Raw genomic sequence first — 21,127 nt, forward strand, 5'->3', positions numbered from 1 at the left:
ATTCAAGCAGGCATGCCAAATAACCTACACTAAGTGACTGCTTTTTTTGAGCTGGAACTTATTCCTCAACAGTTTGTTGTAAGCACTTGGTCAGAGTCACAGCAAGACACTTTGGAGCCTCATGTGGCGACCCTTCACCCTCCCTTCCCTCTCTGGGCTCCTTCCAGCTGCTGCCAGCAAAGACTCCTACATCCTCAAAGATCTGCAGGCCCTCCTTTTGGAGAAGGGCAACAGCTCTAGCATGCATCCCTTTTGGTGCCTCTCTGAAGTGACGGCCCTGCTCACCCTATCCCTTGCTCTGGTTGTATACGTACTGCTTACGTGTCAGACTGTGCTGCTAGGTGCATCACTCAGATATGGAACGGGTTTGTCCCATCCTCTCCAACAGACGCTCTACTTTCAAGAAGTCCCCACGCAGATACTCATTTTTACAAATTTGCAATAACCTGTCTGGGCTTAAAGTCCAAAATTCCTTTAAAAGTGAATGAACTTGAAGGAATGATTATGCAAAGCAAAACAAAAAGGGGTACTGAACACTGACAAAACAATTTTGATGGGCAATTTTTTTTCCTGTTCAAGAAAAAATGTTTCTGTTCTCTCAGACTGTACTTGTTAATTTTTTAATTTTTTTTAGTGTTATTTTTTAAGTAAATGCATCACCTATAACCTGAAACTACACAGGTCAATATAAATGGCATTTTTGTATCCAAAAAGCAAGAAGGGTCATATCAATGAGTCCACAAAAATTACATTCATGGAGCTTTAGAGATGGAAGCTAAAGATAGCTTTGCAACTGATACATGAAAAATGAAGTTTGTTTGAACTGAAATCACAGAAAAATTTTCTGTTCGTCTGAGTGAATCAGCTTATACCCCAAAAGCTGAGTATATAACAAATTAATGGGAAAGTATAAAGAAAAGAAATTACCCTAACCAAAAGAATAAAAGAAACAAGAATGAATGAATGAGTGAATGAATGACAGAAGGCTGTGCTAGGTTTTAGCAATGCGTTACTAATAAGAGCCAAGAGTATGAAAACATGCAATACCCAGGTTCTAGCAATGCATTACTGATAACAGCTCATGAAATCTTCCTTAAAGCATTCATTCAAACTAGTTTGTATGTGAATGCATTTGTGTGGACATCACATTGGCAGACCACTGTCTGACAAATTCCCACCCCAAAAATATTTGTAATGCAAGTGTTCAACATGAAAATACGTATCCCGGTGAGTTGATAGTAGTATAACTTTGGGATTTAAAAACACATGAACAAGCTGATCCAGTTCCTTTTAAAGAATTTAGGGCTTTTTCGGTGGCAAACACTAACTGTCTATCAACTGGTATCTTCAGCCTATAACTTGAAGACTCCTGTCCAGTTATATGGGACACTTAGCTGGCGTTTGGCAGGTAAAGTCCTATGATGAGATCTCACACTATAATATGATACAATGTGCTGCCTCTCAGGTAGTACCTTCTTCTTCGGGATGCATACAATTGGGAAAAAATGCATGCCCATGCTCAGTGAGAAGGGTTGCATTTTTCACATGCACGCCCTTCTACAATCACGTGATAAAATGAATTTACTAATTTAAAGCTGTGTGCTAGTGTAAGTTCCTACTTGTTGTGGGGGAAAGAGCCTGAAAGATTTGGTCCCAGTTTTCTTCAATAGCATGATTATGAACTCTCAGGGACTGCTGATTCCTCTGAAACAGCTGTCGTGATCAGGTAGTCAGAAAAGTAAATTTCTTTTCCATTACCTGGACACATAGCAATACCCAGTACCACTATAAATCTTTGAATTCACTGGATTTACAGAGGTGCTAAATGAGACAACTTATGAACTGGGCTATCAGCACCAAAGTTCTTTTAGTCTAGGCTGTGATCAAGTGCTTCTGGTACTGTGATGTACAATTAAAAAAATGAAACAGGAGAACAGATTGATCCTGTTTGTGAACTAGAGGGTAAAGCCATCTTTGAATTATTTTGTGGCAAGAAAACAGCAGAAAACAAAAAAAAATTAAGGGATTGATGCTTCTCCAGAATTTCCCAACTCAGAGACAATCTGGACTGACTTTAGTTGCTCCTAAATAATTGCAAAAAATTGTGTTACTATATTCTATAGCAATATAGCTATTGTTTTACCCTGCAACTCCTTCTGTGCATTCCCACTGTGCCTTTTTAGCCTGTTTTACTAAGGAAAATTTTGCATGATCACATTGTCTACTAATCCCCTCCTAGTAATTTCTAAATTTGCAAGTTTATTTTAACCAAATCTACAGAGGTATAAAATTCTCAAAAATATTGAGTTCCTACAAGCTTCGTGATAATTGGTGGAAGAAAGCACTCAGGTTAGTGAGTGTCTCACTCATGACGAGCAAAGTGTTGCAAGCTCAGTAGCTTTTAGGCTATGCATTAGCATAGGCAGTGCTCTCAAACAGCTAAATCACATGCTGTCTCCTGCCAAGCTAGTAGTCAGAGAACATGGAAAAGAGATAAAACACTGTGTAGGTGCTTACAGGACAGGGAGGTGAGAGCAGGAGTAGGAGGAAGCTGAGGTATTGCAGAATGAAAGGGAGTGAAGCTTGGGGAAGGAGTACAGGCACAGGACACAAGTTCATCAGAAACCAGGTTTCATTCATGTAACTGCCAACAAACAGCTTGTTTTGGTTTACTCTCTGTAACTTGGAAAATAATTTATCTTGAACTGAAAACCAGACACTCATATGCCAGAAGCAGATTATGCACACATAGACATGCTGGTAAATTCATAGCTTGCTTTAAATTTGCACTTTAGGCTTTACAGTAAAGCATTTTTTTATCTTTTTTTTTTTTTTTTCATGAACAAGAACTTTGACTTTATGGGAGTTAGATATTGCCAAGAACAAGTTTGAAGAAAAGTAGACACAATTTTCATTGTGGGTAAATTATTCTAATTCTGTAGTGAAGACATAACCATCATACTAAATTTGTATGCATGATGACATCTGGGAGGGAACATAGCAAGGATCAGAGTTACTTAAGGCCTTGCATGAAACAGGAAGGCAAGTAATTGAAACAGTTAAATCATCATCTGATGAACTTCTACATGTCTTCTGTTTTGAAAGCTGTTGAATAACTTCAAGGTCATGTATTCAGAATACAGATTTAAATATAATTTAATTCAGGACAGCTGGAAGTATCAAGCCTGTGCTCCTGAGAGGTGTCTTTCCATATAATTGGTTGGAATCATTTTGCAAATGGTGTTTCTTTGTTTTTTTTTTCAGTGAGACATAGTCTGAATTTTGCAGCTTGCTTTCTTAATTGCAAATTCCACTTCTCTAATATATGTTGTAGTGGAACACTGAGTTTGAAACCTAGCAAGCCTCTTTCCCTTCTAGATGAGAACATGTCTGCATGCATAAAATTTTTTGCCTGCTTGCATTCTTAGATGAAATATGAAATTAGGGACACAAATGAAATGTGGAAATGGCTGAGAAGCAAGCAAAGATGGGAGTACTAGTAGGAACTGAGCCTGCTAAAAAACCGATTGCAATCACCCCTATAAATGCAGGAGCTACTCTCTTTAAAATTTGGTTCTGCCAAGAAATAAAGGAAGTTATAAATGAGTTAAAGAAAGAGTTATAATTGGGAGCACCCATTCAGTTTGAGAGGAATTATGAAAGAGGCCATTTTTATATTCATTCTTAGAACTGTGCTTTTAGCATTTCTGATACAAATTGTGATGTCACATCAGTATGCTGTTGATACGAACCATTAATCTCATGACAACTTTCACAGCCTTTCCCTCACAAAAAAAAAAAAAAAAAGAAAGAAAAAAGGGGGGAAAAATAATTAAAATAACATTACTGTTAGCTGCTTCGATTTTCACTGAAATAAACTTTTAAGAGTCAAAATTGGCAGACGTTTGCTTTGGCTTTGTTCTTTCACTTTATACTGAAATGGCATCAGTGATTCCAGAGACAGTTAAATCTCTCAGAAAGAAGTTGATTTTCTTGAAAAGCACAAAAGAACCCTAATGTAGGGGAGAGGGGAAGTGATTCTAGCAGTGCCAACAGCGAGGGAAACACTGATGTAGACCAGTCATTGCTGTTCTCACCACCAGACTGTCTCCATGTGTTCTAAATATGGTGAGGTAACACGGTGGTGATATGGCTAGTGCCAGTATCATCTACAGCACTCTTCAGTGCAAGAGCAACAAGAGATTTTCGATCCCCTCTATTTTCTGCCCCCCATCACTAAAGAAAATAGCAGAGGTAACATTCATAGGAGATAAGCTTATGATTCTGACGTTGAGAAGCCCATTGACTTTCCTCCACAGCTAGAACCAGACACAGCAGAGGATTTATTTGTAGCAATACAACCACGCTGCATGGTAACGATGTGATGTGGTTTTGCCTGTTTCTCTCACATCAAATTGTGGATTAATAGAGATTAAAAACTATGCACTAAGGGTTAAATCTTGGTAGCTAGATATGGTCAGCAATGCTAGAAGTAGAACTGGCTGAAAATTTGTCATTGTGCTCATGGAAAACATTCTTTCTGTACAATTTACGTTCTCCATCAGATATTTATGATTTGGCAATATTTTTCTCATTTTTGCCATTAAACCTTAAATGCTAACAGTAAACATTTCACCCCATGTGATTTAAATCAAATGAGATATTTCCTTTATATTTTCTTAACAAACTCCACACATTTTTTTCCCTAAACTCAACACCAAATTACAGCAATTCTCTATGTACATTATATTGTAACAATTTTATTCACAGACATGGCTCTTCCTTCTGGGCTGGTTTAATGAAGTCCCTCAGATCAAACTGTTGTGGTGAATCATGACTCTAGTCTTACATGGTGCACTACTGGAGATGTAGTTTGGAAGTCTCATGCAGCCATTCTCTCTCTGTGCCTCTAAACAGTTTCAGAAATACTGACTGTAACCATTAAAAGCTAGTTTTGGTTTCTGTCTTTCTGAGAGAGGGATGAGCAGATGCCTTTTCCCTTAATTCCTTTTTCTGTCTGAGTTCTGTCTAACCATCATCAAGGCACAGTGCATTGTAGCAGGAGAAAAATGAGAAAAAGAGTGTATGTAGAGTATCGAGAGCAGAAAGAAGATGATGAGTCAGAAAATGGAGATGCCAAAGGTCCTCAAAGAGCCTAACCTTTCCTGAAGTCAAGCACAAGAGATTCAAACAAGATTTTGTCTTCTCACAAAGATAAAGAATGCTATTAAAAAAGAACATGAGCAACAATAATTATGTCTTTCATGTCTTGGGGTCTTGGTCAGAGGTCCTAGATTTGCTTCATACAATGGCATAAAGAGAGGAAGAGCAAGGCAGTTACCAGACTGTGGCAAAGAAATCTTGAAAGGTATCAGCAACATATAAAGAAAAAAAAAAGGGAACAAAACTTTTTTACACAAGATATTTGAGACTTTTTCATTCAAATAAGCAATTTCAGGGGAGCTTGTGGACCCTACTTACTCAGATGGTGATGAGACACAAAGGCATCAAACTGTGAAAAAAAATATATACAAATTCCTTATGTATGTTTAGGAAAAAATTAAAAAGCTATGAAAAATTGCCAGGCTGCACAGCAGAAACAATACAAATTGCATATTTCAGAGGGAAAACAAGAGAAGGCCACAGCTGACTGGGTTACCAAACCACAAACCCATAGGAACATGCAGACACAGGAGAAAATTGAATACTACAGGCAAAAGTTGACAAAAGGCAATCAGAACCAACTTGTAAAAGAAGCATAAAGGATTGCATTATGCATGGAAAAAAGTACTGGCTTATGCAGCTCCAGCTTTTAGAAAGAATTGTTTTGCAACTAAGAAGCAAAATTGTTCTGCAAAAGATGGCAAAACAGGGCTGAAGATATTTACCAAGAAACTCAGTGTGTATGCATTCCACATGGTTGAAGAAAAGAAGTAGTATTGGTTGGAACTGTTGAATAGCTTTCTATATATATTAGTTAGAACGTTAACTTGAATTCAAATTAAAACTGACATATATTTTGCTTTTGTGCCTAAACTTAAGTGAAACTCGAAATGATGGGAAAGCATCAAGGAATATTATGGTGTTATGGAACGGTATTTTATTGCAAGGTTGTCCCTAAATTTAGGTTAAGAGATACTGTACACATAAGTGGAAGATGTGAGACAGAGATGCAATATGCTGACCTCAAAGGAGTGTAGGAATATTGAAACACAAATAAAAAAGCTTTAAAAAATGGAATTCACACCACCAATGATGGTGATTTTCCAGAACTTAGATCCATTGTCCAAGGCTGACACAGGTTCTTTACTTGTGTATTCTGTGGGAAAATATATTTTTGGGGGTCTGTATTACCAGGCTCATTAGTATGGACAATGTACATTATTTGCTCAAATGTCCTTCAGTGGAAAGTTTAAAGCAAGAATACCTGCTTATGTAATCATAAGATTAAAACCAAAGGCATTGTGAATTCTCATAATTGTAATGTTAAAAAAAAAAAAAAAAAGAAAATCTACCCAGATAAGGGACAGGATATCTTCAGTCTTGTCTATGTACAGTCAGTGCACATATATATGTATGCACATATATACATATATATATGTATTACATATACACATGTAATTTCCAATATCTAAAGCAGAAAATTCAGTGGCTCAGACACTGCTGAGAGACTGAACGGAGCTAAGATGGATTTTAGGCTTCTGATTTCCCACTCAAAGAAGATTTAAAGGTGCTATATTTCCATTTCAAATTTTTATAAGAACAAGGTCCAAATTACCCATAAATAAATTCTAATTAGCATAATATTAAAAGATTATGTCACAGCTAATGGACTTTAACTGGAATCCAGTATTAAATGTAGTGTAGGAAAAGCCAAGGCACAGAATTTCCTGTGGTATAAGAGATAAACCTCAAAACATATTTCTTTTGTTTCTGTGCATAACTCTGTAGTTTTCAAGATAGTTGAACAATTAGATGACAAAAAGATACTGAAAAAATGGCTTTCCAAAATGATTTCTCTTTAGCATAATTTAGCCCTTGTTAAGACTAGGTTTTGATGTTGATAATTGGGAAAGATGGGCTGGTGCTGAACAAACTTGACACCTGGCCCTTTTCGTACTAATCTTTCAGTCTTTCCAGATGGCTGAGTTTACTCCTGCTCCCATCTGTTCCTTTTCAGTAAGAAAAAGGAAGGAAAAAATGAAATCGCTAAAACATTTCATGGCTTTTAGAAGGATCTTTGAGATTCTTTTCAAGTCCTTTATTCTGGGCTACGTTCCTGCAGAAGGCTGGTGATGGCACCTACGTTTATGTGTTTCAGATCAAAGGTAAAAATGCTGGGTTTCATTTTTCAGGTTTAGCCTGAGATAATTCATCTGGATGAAATTCATGGATGGAAAAATTGAAAGAGCCAGAGTCATCACATCAGCACATACTTGCAAAAAGAGTAAACAAAACAAGGAAGCAAGCAAGCAAACAAGAGTGGTATCAGACTTGTGATTAGATAACATTTGATGCCACCTAGCAGTAGACAGGTCAGAGCAGAATTTCAGATGAAATTTTGCTAGTTCAGGTTTGGAAAACTGTTTCTATGTTAAGAAAACATTTTGTGCAGAAAAATCACTCTCATTTCCCTGGTTATTTGCAATAGTTTCTCTGTTGAGTTCTCAGGTCTTGACTCTGGTCTAAATTTTCACTGCCTCAAGATGAACTTATTCCCTGGAGGTCCATTAGGCTTCCATGTAAGTGGGGTCAGAATTAGACCTCTGTTAAGCTAGTTATATCCAGAGCTAGCAACTGACTATTCAAGAAAATTCAGCAGGAGGATGATAGAAGCTGATGGATGGGAAAAGACAGAAAAAACCAAAGTGAAATCCATCAATGGAAATCTGCCAGTTAACCAGGAAGTCATTTTGGATGCTACTTTGTAGTCTATAAATTTCCATGTGTTACTAAAAAATATCAGTTAATCTGGAGAAAATTCAGCAAACAATTATAATAAACAAGTCTCTAGGGATATTCATGAATAAAAATTAAAATAATCACATTTATGGACATGGCTGAAGGAAGGCTGTAGTACCCATGTGTGCACACATTTGAGTATCTTAAAGAGCAAGAAGCTGTCCGTACCTTTCTCTTGCCAATGGTTTGGCGCAGTTCCCTTAGAGGACCAAATAGATTTCTGACTCCAGTTATCCTAAAAGAGCATGTTGTCCTGAGGGAACTGGAAAAAGGCTGTAGCTTAGTTCACGTGCCCCACCAAACAGTCTGAATACGTGAGAGAAGCCTCAGCACGTTTGCAGGGACATGGCAGAGCAAGTGGCTGTCTTCTGCGTGGCACAGCCCGTGCTTGCGCTGCAGGCGCTGCAGGGTGCTGGCTCGTAAACTGCTGTCTTTTCCGCTCCACCTGAGCATCTTTACACATGGGAATGTCTTAAAACCAATCTACAGAGTGTCTTTGGGCAATTTGTTTCTGGAGGGCTTTGCAATGCCATCCAAGCAGAAATAAGGCTAGTTATCCCGGTGCGGTTTTGCTAATTGGTTCGAGGATCAGGAGACTCTCCTTGAGCAAGGTGCTGTATTGTGTAGGCATCCTAATTTGTATAAAGTTACTTTCTGGATCTCTGTCCAGGTTGCTGTCAGGCTATAGACATACCTTATTTATCTTTGGGAGATGCTGCCAAGCTTTTCTCTTGAAAAAGAGCTGTTCTCCAAGAACAGATTATTTATTAAAATATTTATGTTGTTTTGAACAATTATACCCTTTATTTTCACTTCTTCCTCAAAGAACCATCATAAAAAATGACCACAAGATGTTAACTAATGAAAAAATAAACCAGAAACCAAACCACTACTGTAAAAAACATCTCTTGCCAGCTGTCCTACTGCCACCCAGGACTGTGTTGTTGCTAACAACTTTCACATGGAAAAGCACTCAATACTGTAGTAATGAGTGGCATACAAGTTGGATAGGGGATGGTATGAAGATTTTAAGTGGAGTGATGGAAGCCCAGTCACCTGATGAATTTAAAATTAGGCATGACAGAGCTTTGAAGAATATGCTATCTGGCTGGCCAGGATCTTAGGACCATGGACCATATTAGGAGATATTAGACTGTACCAGGAGGTGGATTTTGCTGGTTTTAATTCTCCAGTTCTGAGGAATTCCACCTGACTTCCCAAGCCCAGCAGCTTTCAGAGTTCCCTGTGAGAGGCAGTATCACGCCCTGGGTTGCTCCAGGTCAACGGGCTTCACTGGCTTTGTTCTTGTAGCTGCAAGTACCAGTTCCCTGGTCTGTGGATGTCTGGTGTCTCTAGCAGCCAACAGATGGGTCAAAAATAAGACAGGGTTTTGAGGAAGGGGGAAACCTGCCAGGTTTTTAAACTTTGGTGTCCAGGGGGACTTAGTTGAAGTTTAGTAGAACAAACAGGGAAAAGGTTTGTTTCTGAGGAACTGGCAAATTCCAGCAAAGAAATGGATTTGCTACAATTTTTCTAATCAAGTCTACCAGTCATCTAATACAGTCATATTCTCTTCCCATCTCTGATTTCTATGATTCAACATACTTAAATGCTTTGGATGTTCATCCATGGTTTAAAAAAACAACTAACCAACCAACCAACCAACCAACCAAATAAAACAAACACCAAGACTTAAATTTAAGGTTTGGTTACAGTCTCACTAATTTTAGTAGGATTGACTAGGTGCAACTGAGATTAGAATTTGGCCTGCAATCAGGTGGATTTCCACATTTTCTCAACTGGGGACTCCCACTTCTGTGTAAATCAGAAATAAATGCACTGAGTTCAGTGGAGGTGCTGGTGTCAAACCTGTCATCAGAGGCTGTATCAGTAAAGTCACAATCTGAACCAGAAACACAGAGAAAGATTAAGGCAAACAAATGAACTCAACAAAGAACAACTAAACCAATCAGATTTGCTTAATGGTGGTTCAAAGGACAGCAAGCACTGAAAAGTCACCAGCTTTTATTTCAGAGGAATGAGGCAAATAAGAACGAACTATGAGGAAAAAAGCAAAATTAACAGGAAGATTTCCTAGTACAGGAAAGACAGCAAAAATGAGAAAAATCAGAATATATCACTGGACTTGAAAAGCATATCTTTTTCCCCAAAATGCAAACTCTTCCAAGGGAGACCACTCCCTATCCTAGCAGATGTGAAAAGCAGCTTTAACTTCCCAGGGCAAGATTTAACTCCATGAAGCTTTTGTTTGATTTTGTTTTGTTTTTTGTTTTTGTTTTTGTTTTTTTGGGGGGGGGAACAAAACCAAAACCAACAAAACCACAAACAAAAAAACAACCACCAAACCAAACCCAAACTCATCTTGTAGTAGTATTTAGATTGTTTTGCTTTTCTCAGAGACTGTAATTGTTCTTTTTCAACACAAAAGCTAAGCATTGTTCTTGAGTGTTTCAAACTTATACAGGCAGTTTGAATACAGAAAATGCAACCTCTCAGCAGAAAAATAGTCTCTGACCAGATTGCTTCATGAATAACTTTTGTATTAATAAATAGATTCAACATTTTTTCTAAGTACATATAAAGCCCGTCCAGGAGGAGAGACATACTAAGGCAATACTTCCTAAAGGTGTTCTGATACAGTGAGATATTTGCCATCTCTCAGGAAGAGTTTCACGATGTAAAATTGTCTCTTGCAAATCATGCCTGCTAACAGAAGCAGCCAGACTATGCCAGCCACTCTATACCACCAGTACACAGTTTCTCCAGGGCTGTCTTTCAGATGGCACCTACACTAATAAAGCAGGGCCAGGACATGGTGTCAAGCACTGGCATGCAAAGCCTGCTTCATGTAGGCTGCTTTATGTACAGGTGCCACATAGAAGAATTGAGGGATGTGTTTGGCAGATGGTGATACTCACCACACAACCAAGCACAAAGGGTGACTCTTCTTTAAAAAACAGACTTGTAAAGTATAAGTATTCATATTCTTATTTGCAAGGCCAAGAATATTTAAGAGTTCTAGTTTGCAGGACTTTCACATCCTCATAGTATTGGATTAATTGTGGTTTTATCACTATCTATGCTAAAGCTTCCATTCATTTCTGAAAAGAAGTGTCAACTGTGTTTCTGAAAATCCTGCTTTCTGGACCTTAGGGCCATCAAGTTCAAAAATGTGATAGCCCTCATTGGTACTAATGCCAAAGAGTTTTTGACTACAGCTGCTTTCAACTTTGTGTATGTCTGAAGTAGCTGCTAGGTAGTCCCTGTGAACAGGAGATGGTTTAATGATATGCATTCCTCATCACATGAAAATTTCTTTTCCTTATTTATTTTTAAAAATAAGTATATTTTGTCCAAAGTTTTTAGGAATCTCACTTCTTCCAGTCTAAGTCAGCTGTTTTCCCTGTGTTACAAAAGAAATTGGTACTTAAGAGAGAACTGAAAGTAGAGGGCAAGTGGATGTGGTCCATGGTGGTCAGGAAAGATGAGGTGGGAGCACCCTGAGGGAGCCTGGCCCATGAACAGATACTGCTTGTGTGAGTGGCAGAGCTGAGGTGGAGAAGGAATTACTCAGCATGCCAGTGTGATGACAAGATGCCTGACTCTCTGACAGGAAAGCAGGCAGAAGTTTGTAGAAAAATTCCAAGAGGGGCAATGAGTTGGTCAATGCAACAAAGAGCGATTATATGTCAGTCTTACATGGCCCAAAGGGAGGGCAAGGACAGTGCTTGGAAGGCCAGGAAAAGGAGGACAAAGAAATAGGATGCAGTGTTCTTGCAGCACAGTCACATACTGACCCCTTGTCTTCCATTTGCACATATACATGCATGCATTATTCCCACACATATGTACATTCAGCTTATATGTGACGCCATCTACTCTGCAAAACAAACCTGGCCTGAAAGCCTGAAAACTGTATATAAAACAAGACGCTGGTAAATGATACCTATGAAGGCTGGAATAGTATCTGGTGACCTGCCACTCTTTTCAGTTGTGTCATTGAGCAGTCTGAAAGCATTAAGGGTTACAGCTAAGGAAAAATAAAACAGTAGAGAAGGAATGGGCTGCAAATGGATAGAAAGGATGGAAAGAATAATTAAAAAAAAAAAAAGTTATATAGAAGGACAGAGAGCGGTTAGAAAAATGGGCAGAAAATAAGAGACTCAAGAGTGGAAAAGCCCAAGATAATAGGTCTAGGAAAAATCAATTCAAGGCACCAATATTGAATGTCAGGTAGAAAGATGGAAAGACATAATATTGAAAATTAGTTAGCCATGACTTAAACAATAAATTAGTGCTGGATTTATTACACAGAGATTCTTTTACAGCAGAGGAAAGAAAGAGAAGAGAGAAGTAGAGAATGAAAAAAAGTCAGTATAATTACAGAAGGAATATAAAAATGCAAGGTGGTATCAAAGAGATGAAAGAGGTCTTCCTGTTTTTCGAACATCACCTTTACTCCTGGATGCTCTAGTGCTACAAAGATGTGGATGAAATTGAGGCAAGTCAGAAAAATATAAAAAGCACGATAAAAAGGAGAAAAGGCTTAAAGAAAAAAAAAAATCATATGCAGTCTGTAAGACAAAGAATGGGATTAAATAAAGAACAGCTCATGTCAAGTATTTGAGGAGTATATTTAGTAAACAGCAAAAAGGAAGGAAAGTTGCTGAAGATGTTGAGGGATCTAAGTGAGAGAACATGCAAATATCAATAAATGGCAAAGAAAACCTATCCTACAGAGTTATTTGCATCATCCATTTAGCAAGTCAGTCATGTAAAATAAGATTGTGCAAATTGTTTGAGAAATGATTGGAGGAAATAGTTTTGTACTTATCACAGGAGCTGATAACAATGAACTGAATAAATATTTTCTAACTTTTGAATGTACAAATCCAGGAAAGACCCTCAGCACGTGATATGACATGTCCCTCTTAATGACCATGTTTTTGTTACCTAATCTAGAGCAGGGTAAAGTTTCTCGTTTGCTAAGATGGTGTCACTGGACTTTATTTTTGCTGCTACCTTGCAGTTTTGTTTTGTGCATATGCTTACACGCTAGGTGTGGGTAGGAAAGTGTGGGGAATGGTAGAGAGAGGACATACACAGACATGTTTCCACATTCTTCCGAAGCATGTCTTAGGTATTTCTGCTGTAGTCTTTGCATCCAAGGAGCATTTTTTTGACTCAGCTGACTGTACATTTTATTCCCCTAAGGCATTGGTTTTATCTTTAGCATTAGTATTTCTGAAACCAAGCTCATCACTGATCTTAGCATCTAGTGGTACTACATGTTTACCTCAAATAAAAAACTGGTGAAATGTATCCATTGGATTTATGAGGTCTGTACTTGATAACTAAAAGCCATAACATCTGATCTTGGTTTGGAGCAGAAACCAAATACTGGTCCAAATCCCATCTCTCAAGAGGACAAAAGCTGCTTTCGTCTTGCAAGTGTGCTAGTTCACCTCCTGGCTGAGGCAGAAGCCACAGGAGAGGATGCTATCTTAGAACTTGTCTAACCACAGAGTTATTCAGAAGCAGCTGTTGGGCTTAAATTTCACACTCACACACTCACAACCTGAATTCTCCTCTGAGTGTAGACAAGCCTTTAAACATTCATGTAGAGTACAATCTACTTCTTCCTTCTATAACTCCCCAGTTAATTGCCAGTTACCTCTGGCAATATCGATTTAGATTTCTGGCAAATGTGGGTAAATTTTTGTAGGGCATAGCCTAGAAATATATATTTCTATATTTTAACTAGATTAACACTTTCTCACATGATAACTCAGCTAATGTAAGATAAAACATGTAAAATCTATATCAGAGACAAACCCAAAATACAGGAATTTATTGCTGGAAGGTGTGAAAGAGCAACTAAGAAGAAACCCATTTATTGCTGTAGTTCCATTATGGGCAACATGTGCAGCTGAAGAGCAGAAAATGTTGGATGGGTGCTTCAACTCTTACCCTGTAGGATGTAATCCTCCAAGAATATTTTCATCGCCTCTGGTGCAGGTTTGCAATAGATAACACAAATGGAGCTTGTTCTATGGAATATGTATATTTACATGGCTAGGTGGGTGGTGACTCCCTCTAAAGTACAGGCAGAGTGGCAATGAGTCATGCACACTGGTTTCCCGGCGATGCCTGATGGAAACATGGAATTACCTGCTATCCTTTCCATGTGCATTAAAATGCAACCAAGAGGTTACTTCTCTGAGCTCCAGATGACTACCAATGAACGTTGTTTCAACATGTACAGACACACAACCTTCCCCAACACATCGGTGTCCTCGTTCATATATATATTTATCACACATTTTTGCAGAGGGAAATTTCAACCACAAACTTAGAAGCCGAATTAGGAAAGACCCTTTTGCGTGTGTATGAAGAGGTGGAGAGGAGAGAGAGGCAGAGAAAGATAAGAAATGGAGGAGTATATGGTTTTGTTCTGATCTTTCCAAATGCTTGCTGCCCTGAAGGAAAGGGCCACCTTGCTTAGCTTGTTCACACAGTAAGATGCTTGTATCATGTGAAAGAAAGAGTCTTAACTGAACTGGATGCTTGGTGTGTTTTTCTTTTAATTCCTCGAGAAGTATGATCTTCCTTGAGGCTTTCTGTGGAGGAGTCCCCTTCCCCTATGGGCTTAAGGCTCATGATACAATCAGGAACATAGCTCTGTATTTTCCCTCTAGCACTCATTTCACAACCTTGAAACTACTCCATATCCACCCTTACCACTTCTCCCTTCACACGCACATCCCATCTGTCCCCTCAGAAAGCGACTTATCCCCACATCCCCCACCGACAGATGTACGAACAGGGATGGCTGTCTCCCACACAGAAACAGCTGCCAGCCACCTCTGTCATCCCTACCCCCATGCCGCTTCTTTCCACTGTCCGCTCCTAGTCACCACAAGGAGACAAACACATGGCCCCACACCAGCAAACATGTGAAGGATGCCCAGATATTCCAGCCCTTGCAAATACATTTCTCTGGCTGTGTCATGGCTACAAAAGGACTCCAGGTGGGCACAAATACCCCATGTTCTTCGCACTTGAACACAGCTCGGTCGCTTATGCTTTGATCCCCTTCCTGCAACAACCCAGCACTAATTGTACCCATCAATTCCTTTCTCTTTTCCCAACCAGCTGGCAAGTTGATGCCACCGTTTGCTTTTTATTTTCTCAGCAGTTAGGCAGGGAGGAAGCGGAGCGGTCGGAAGCTGGGACATTACCCTGGGCTGTGCTGGTGGCAGTGGGCTGAGCGGGCTGCGGTCTGTGGTTTCAGCCCAGCTGAATCCCAGTGGCCGGGACCGCTGGCTGCGGTCATGCGTCTCCCCCTCATGGACAACGGCTTCACTGTCCCCACTACCCGCAGCCTGTCGTGGTGGGAAGCTCACCGCCAACAGAGGAGAAAGGGGCTTTCCACCGACTACAACCAGCTCCAAGCACTGCCAGGAAAAATTACCCGGCTAGAGAGCTTGAACTGGACTCCGCAGTGGGAAACCAGTGCATAAAGTAGGACAATGCGTTCCCAACACAGCACATGGCTGCACAAGCACTAACTGGCTATTAGCTAAGTATTTTACAGGATACCTATTTTTTTGGCAGGAATTGATCTCTGGAATAAACGGGAAAGGGCTCCATGAACTTTCATGTGACTGATGCTATGCAAGGTCTGGGCCCAGAGGCTTCAGCCTTCAAGCCTAGCAATTCGATGTGATCGGACTGTCTTCTCCCACTGCAAGTCTCGCAGGATTACTCACAGTCTTCTGATCAGCTATGGATCGAAATGAGCACTTTCCTACCCAGAGTAGGACAGTCCTTAAGAAAAAACCAAAGCCGTAGGCAAGCAGGGCAATTTGAAGATGTTTGTAGAACAGATTTGAAGAACAGATGTTGTCAATATATGTAATTGTTTTGAAGGGAAAGATGTTCTTAGTGTTCCTCTCTCACACCCAAGATGTATCCTATGTTTTCAACCTTCAACCAGCTGCACATTATTCTAGTACTGCTTCAAGCCATGGAGAAAGCCAGTACTTTCTTGTTTCCTTTGACTGACATCTGTACTCCCTATGTGTAATTCAACCCAATGGTTGTTCACCCAACAGCCCTGTTAACTACCTAGTAGCCCCGTTAACTGGTCGTAGAGAAATCTCTTTGCCATCTTGTGCTAGCAGTAGTATACTGAAATTTTAAAGTGTGAAAATAAAGTGCATTGATATGCCTCCAAATGAAGCTGGTGTAAATATTTTAGTTAAACATCCTGGGATTTTCTCAGGATTATTCACTAGTTCTTTAGAAAAAGCCTGCAAAATCTCTAAAGAAGTCTGCCTGCTGTGCACGTCACGCAGAAGGCAAGCACATCTAGCGCACGTTCGGTCCTATTGCTGCCCACGCACCAAACCATTTTCTCAGTTAGTCATCTTTCCCTACCCTCCTTCTCAATGCAAACATTGCTTCTTAGCACTCGCGAAACTCACCTCTGTTGTGTGTATTACATAACTCATTTCGACACAGAGAGTTGTGCCACAAACTCAGTGGACACGTGATTCTCCAGTCAGCCTCTGATAGTCATCTTATACATCAACATGGCTTCTTGGGTGCATGTTTGTAACTTCCACACAGACGTACGTCCCCTACAGCAACCCACTACTCTTACATGCCTCTCACTGATTTCAGCTTCTTCCTGCAGACGGGCTGGGTCATTCTTATCGCATGCTTCCCTCTACAACTCTGCCAGTCACGTAAGCACAGCACTCACTGAACACATCTGTCCCTGACCTGCACAGAAAACCAGCATCTTGTATATCCGTGCAGCTATCATCACTGACTATATGCATGTACTTGTGCCTCCTACTTGCTCTCCCCTTGCACTTAACTCCCAACCTACTTTCATGCTGCTATGCATGTACAGTACCTTGCACACTTGGACAGCCTCCCTTGAACTAAGAGGTAGATAACTACAGATGGCTTAAGCCGTCATAAACTTTTTCCCACTCCTCATCACTCTTCCCTCCCCCGTAAGCTCTTTTCTTTCTCCCAGGCCCCACACGCAGGTCTGCAATCCTTACCTGTACTTCCCTCATTTACTTTGAACATGCTGTGTGCACAAATCTCTCTTATCGGACACAACTTTTCACTCCTTTCACCTTCCCTTCCACAGCCCTTACAAGCAGACACAAACTGGCAGGTACTTTCCTCGCTTACATACCATTGTACGTCAGCCTACACTAAGCTTCTCACCCCTCGTAACATGAACTGTCGTTCCCATCCACTTCCACTTCGTGCCCTACAGCTTCTAACTCCACTTGCCTCCCCACACACTTCACACTTTACTTTTGACCTTAGTGCAGCCATGTGGCTTATACAGCCCTCCAGGTAGTTATCCCTCCCATTCCTTCTCCTCCCACCCCTTTATATCTTTAGTCATTTCTCTGCTAGCACATTTGTTCCATTCCCTTCTGCTGCTTCACTTAGCCAGTACCTACCACAGAGATATAAGCACGTTTGTTACATCTCTCTTAACAGAAAATCACTTTTTATTTGAGTATGTGTTCTCTTTCTCCCACCCCACCCCCCCACATTATTGCTTACTTTCCATTATTTTCCTCAGCTGCTTCCCCTGTAACATATTGCCTGTTCTTCCTCTAGGTTATCTCAACTGCCCAGTAAGGAGACATCCTCTGTTTCTGCTGGCCAAGACACTCCTGCACCTTTGCCCTACTTTCTGTGTTTGCCTACAAAGCGATACAAAACCAAATTTCCTCCCACCCTGTGCTCTCTTTCCCTATGCCTGCTCTCGGCCACCTTTTGCCCAGGCATCTTTACAGAAAAACCAGCTCTTAATTTCATCCTCATGCCTCCTACATTCCTCATTTTGCCCCGTTCTCATGCTTCTCAAGACCTGCCGCATCTTTATATTCCTGTCACAGTTCACCTGCCCCCATGATTTCCATATCTTGCATTTCCTCACAGCACCTTCACATAGCTTTTTCCCCAGTTCTGTGTTTCCCTTGCAACCAGGCAGCAGATGTCTATAGCACTACTGCAGCCGGCTTCCAACCTCCTAAAATTTCTCTAAGCAACTATCCCCTCACATACCTTTATGGGTCCCTATACCCTTTTCCTATCACCACACCCTGTCTCCGTCGAGCTCGTTTTTTCCTCTACATTCCTCTCCTCGGCATGTGTTTCCATCACCATGCAAGACTTCCCTTTCATACTCTTAACACCTTCCTCGCAAATACATCCTCATATCTATTTCTTGACAGAATCAAAGGTATCTCCTTCAGATGCCCCCCACAAGCATAATGTAGCTGATTATTTTCCATACCTTTCTCCTAATAGACAATAGTTCACATTTTTCTTCCTCCTCCAAACATCCTTTGTGCCCTGTGCTCTCACCTTTCTCCCTCCACTCCCACTCCATATCCCACCTTCCCCTTGCAGACCGTAGCATCCCTCTATGTCCCTTTCATATCCTCACCCAGCCTCCAGTCTGAACCTTTTCCCATCCCTCCCAAGTGTTACTTCCCCTTCTGAGCTCCTAACATTTTTTCCACGCACAAAGATCCTCTTTTTCCAGTTGACCTGCAGCAGTCCTCCTTTTAAGCTGACCGCCTTTGCATGGCTCACCTGCCCTTATTACCCCAGTACACAGCACTTCATAAATACACAACACTTCATATATAGCAGTTTATTTTCAGTATATAACACTTTCCCTCCAAACTCCTTATATCTGTCTTTCTATGTATCATTTAGTTCTTCTTTCCCTGAAAAAAAAAAAAGTCCTAAACCTACATGTATTGCATATGTCAACATATAGCACTCTTCTACACAAAGCACTCCCCTTCTGGCTCTGCTGGTACATTGTCTTCTCCCCATATTTTGGGTCCACCACCTGCAATCATGTCTAGTTTTCCTACCCCCCGCCATGCTCACACACAGAGCTCTTGGTACTGACACGTGTATCTAAGACCAGTCTTTTTACTACAAGCAGCTGGAATCATGCCGAACTCCCTTCCATTCTCTACTGCTATCGTCTGCCTTGCCACAAAGTGAGTTTTTCTTTTTTTCTTTTTGTTTTGTTTTGTTTTGTTATTAAGTTTTCCTTTTTCTTACATCTTATTTATAGGTGTTTCTTACACCACTCTCCCACTTCCACAGATCAGGTATTTCTATGCCTGCGAATGTCTCTTCTAATTGTCTGGGTAATTTTCTGAAGGCACAATATAAAGGAAAACTTTACATACCATTTGCACTCCTCATGCAACAAATCACATGAGACTAAGAGCAAAGAGTGCCTTCTGAAAGGCTGTAGCTCATAACAATTGACTGGACCATATAACACACATCCCTGTCTATTTAAAAAGGGGAGGGGGAGCAACCCCCCCCTCACACACACACACTCATCTCTAAATAACTGGTTTTGCAATATAGAAACCAGAGAATGTGCGCATAGCAGCCTTATTCAATCCAAAATACCCATCTCTCCGGATACTGCATATTTATAGTTCAAGAGATAGGACCAACACAGAGCTTTCCTGTTTATTTTAATGAAGGATTAAGAACTGATCAGAAAACTATCTAAACCATTCAAGGACTTTTTCCCCTCTTGGCTAATAGCAGTTTGGTGTCTCCATAAGGACTCGCCAGTAACTGACGCTTTAAGCTGCATTTCAGCTGTTTAGATGAGAAACAGCTTTCTATTTTGCTCTCTATATGTGCGTCTGTGTTGATTAGTTGTGTGCTGCATTCCTAGAAGGCACTTACCCAGCGCTGGAAATTGCAGCGTAAGAATAGTTTTCCTGCCATCCTAGCACAAAGTGAGTGTATCTTTTTCACCTAGACACAGATGTGCAGGGAATCCTTTGATCTCCAGTTCCTCCCAGACAATTTAGTGTTTGGGTTTGAGGAGACTAGGGATTGATTCAAAGGTCATGAATAGGGTTTCCAGTGTCTGGCTCACACAAAAAAAGCAAGCTCCAGTGAAGTTAGTTACCTGAGACAGGCGAGGTCTAGAAATTGGGAATTTTGACTTTGCTTGTCATGGGCTCTAACTTTCCCTGAGGGCAAGCGTGCTACGTATTCTGAGGCTGTTTCTTGCAATCCACGCTCAAGATTTGCAACCCCTTTTGTTATATCCGAAGTTGCTGGTTTCCCTCTTAAAATTAAACCAAGAGTCTCCTTTACTTTTGCCTCTTAAATCAGATTCCTTTAGCACCTCATATTTCTCCTCTGCTGTTTTCTTGCCAGGGACCTGAACAACAGCGTGCAGAGCAGGAGGAGAGAGGAACCTCAGGACTAAAGCAAGCTATAGGACAAGTAGGGGTGCGGGAAGGAGGAGGCACAATGGGAAAGGCAACAACATTTAGGACAGTTCTACTGCTTACAAGACCCCCCACCCCCTCCCCATTATACTTCTTTAAAGGACTCCTCTCCCCCCCCTCCCCTCCCCGCCCTCTTAGGACCCTATTAGAAAACGTCAAATTTCCCTTACCGTGGTAGGAGTAACCATGGCATCCGTGTGAATGTTTCCAGAAAAGTCGACATGAAGAGAAAGGTGGATGTAAATATGTTCATTCAAAGTCCCAAAGTTGGTCTGCTTGGGTTGTGCAGAGTTGCTCTATGGGAGAGGAGCCTTAAACTCTGAGTCCCGTGAACATAATCTGCTCGATTATAACAAACCAGCTCAGCCAGATGGCTCTGTGCTCTGCAGATTAACCCTTTTATTGCCATGCTCTGCTTTCCCTACCTACCATTTATAATAACCTTGCCTGGTTGGGGAATTTCAGAGAATGAGGCATTTTTTTGAAAATGACAAAACCGTCATAAAGGTCATTTTTTCCCCTCTGTGCTCTAAAAAAACCATCATGTGCCTATTTTCTTTTTTTAATCCAATTGACGGGTTTATTCCTCTTCCTGGCAAAATCTTTTCATATTATTAAGAACAGTATTAGCACCAGGGAACATTTTAGAGAATTCTTTTGTTAAATCATAACCATCTCTTCCGGACTGCAATTCTCAGAAGACAAGTATTTTATTGCAGGAATGTCTCTGTGTTTGCACTCTAATGGTCCATCCACTCTCCCCCCCGGCCCCCCCCGCCTCGCCCCCCCTTTTCCCCCATACTCTC

The 21,127-nt window shown here is 40.6% G+C and overlaps 1 protein-coding gene across 1 annotated transcript in view; it reads right to left on the bottom strand.

Moving 5' to 3' along the window:
* Positions 1-20,655, bottom strand: part of NTF3 (neurotrophin 3) — a 56,436-nt gene extending 35,781 nt beyond the window's left edge. The window contains exon 1 of the mRNA XM_054812686.1: positions 20,492-20,655. Within this exon, the coding sequence (XP_054668661.1) occupies positions 20,492-20,509 (18 nt within the window). The 5' untranslated portion in view covers positions 20,510-20,655. The remainder of the gene's footprint in view (positions 1-20,491) is intronic.
* Between the last annotated feature and the right edge of the window lie 472 nt (positions 20,656-21,127).

This window comes from Grus americana, chromosome 1 (genome assembly GCF_028858705.1).
Source record: "Grus americana isolate bGruAme1 chromosome 1, bGruAme1.mat, whole genome shotgun sequence".
Classification (NCBI taxonomy): domain Eukaryota; kingdom Metazoa; phylum Chordata; class Aves; order Gruiformes; family Gruidae; genus Grus; species Grus americana.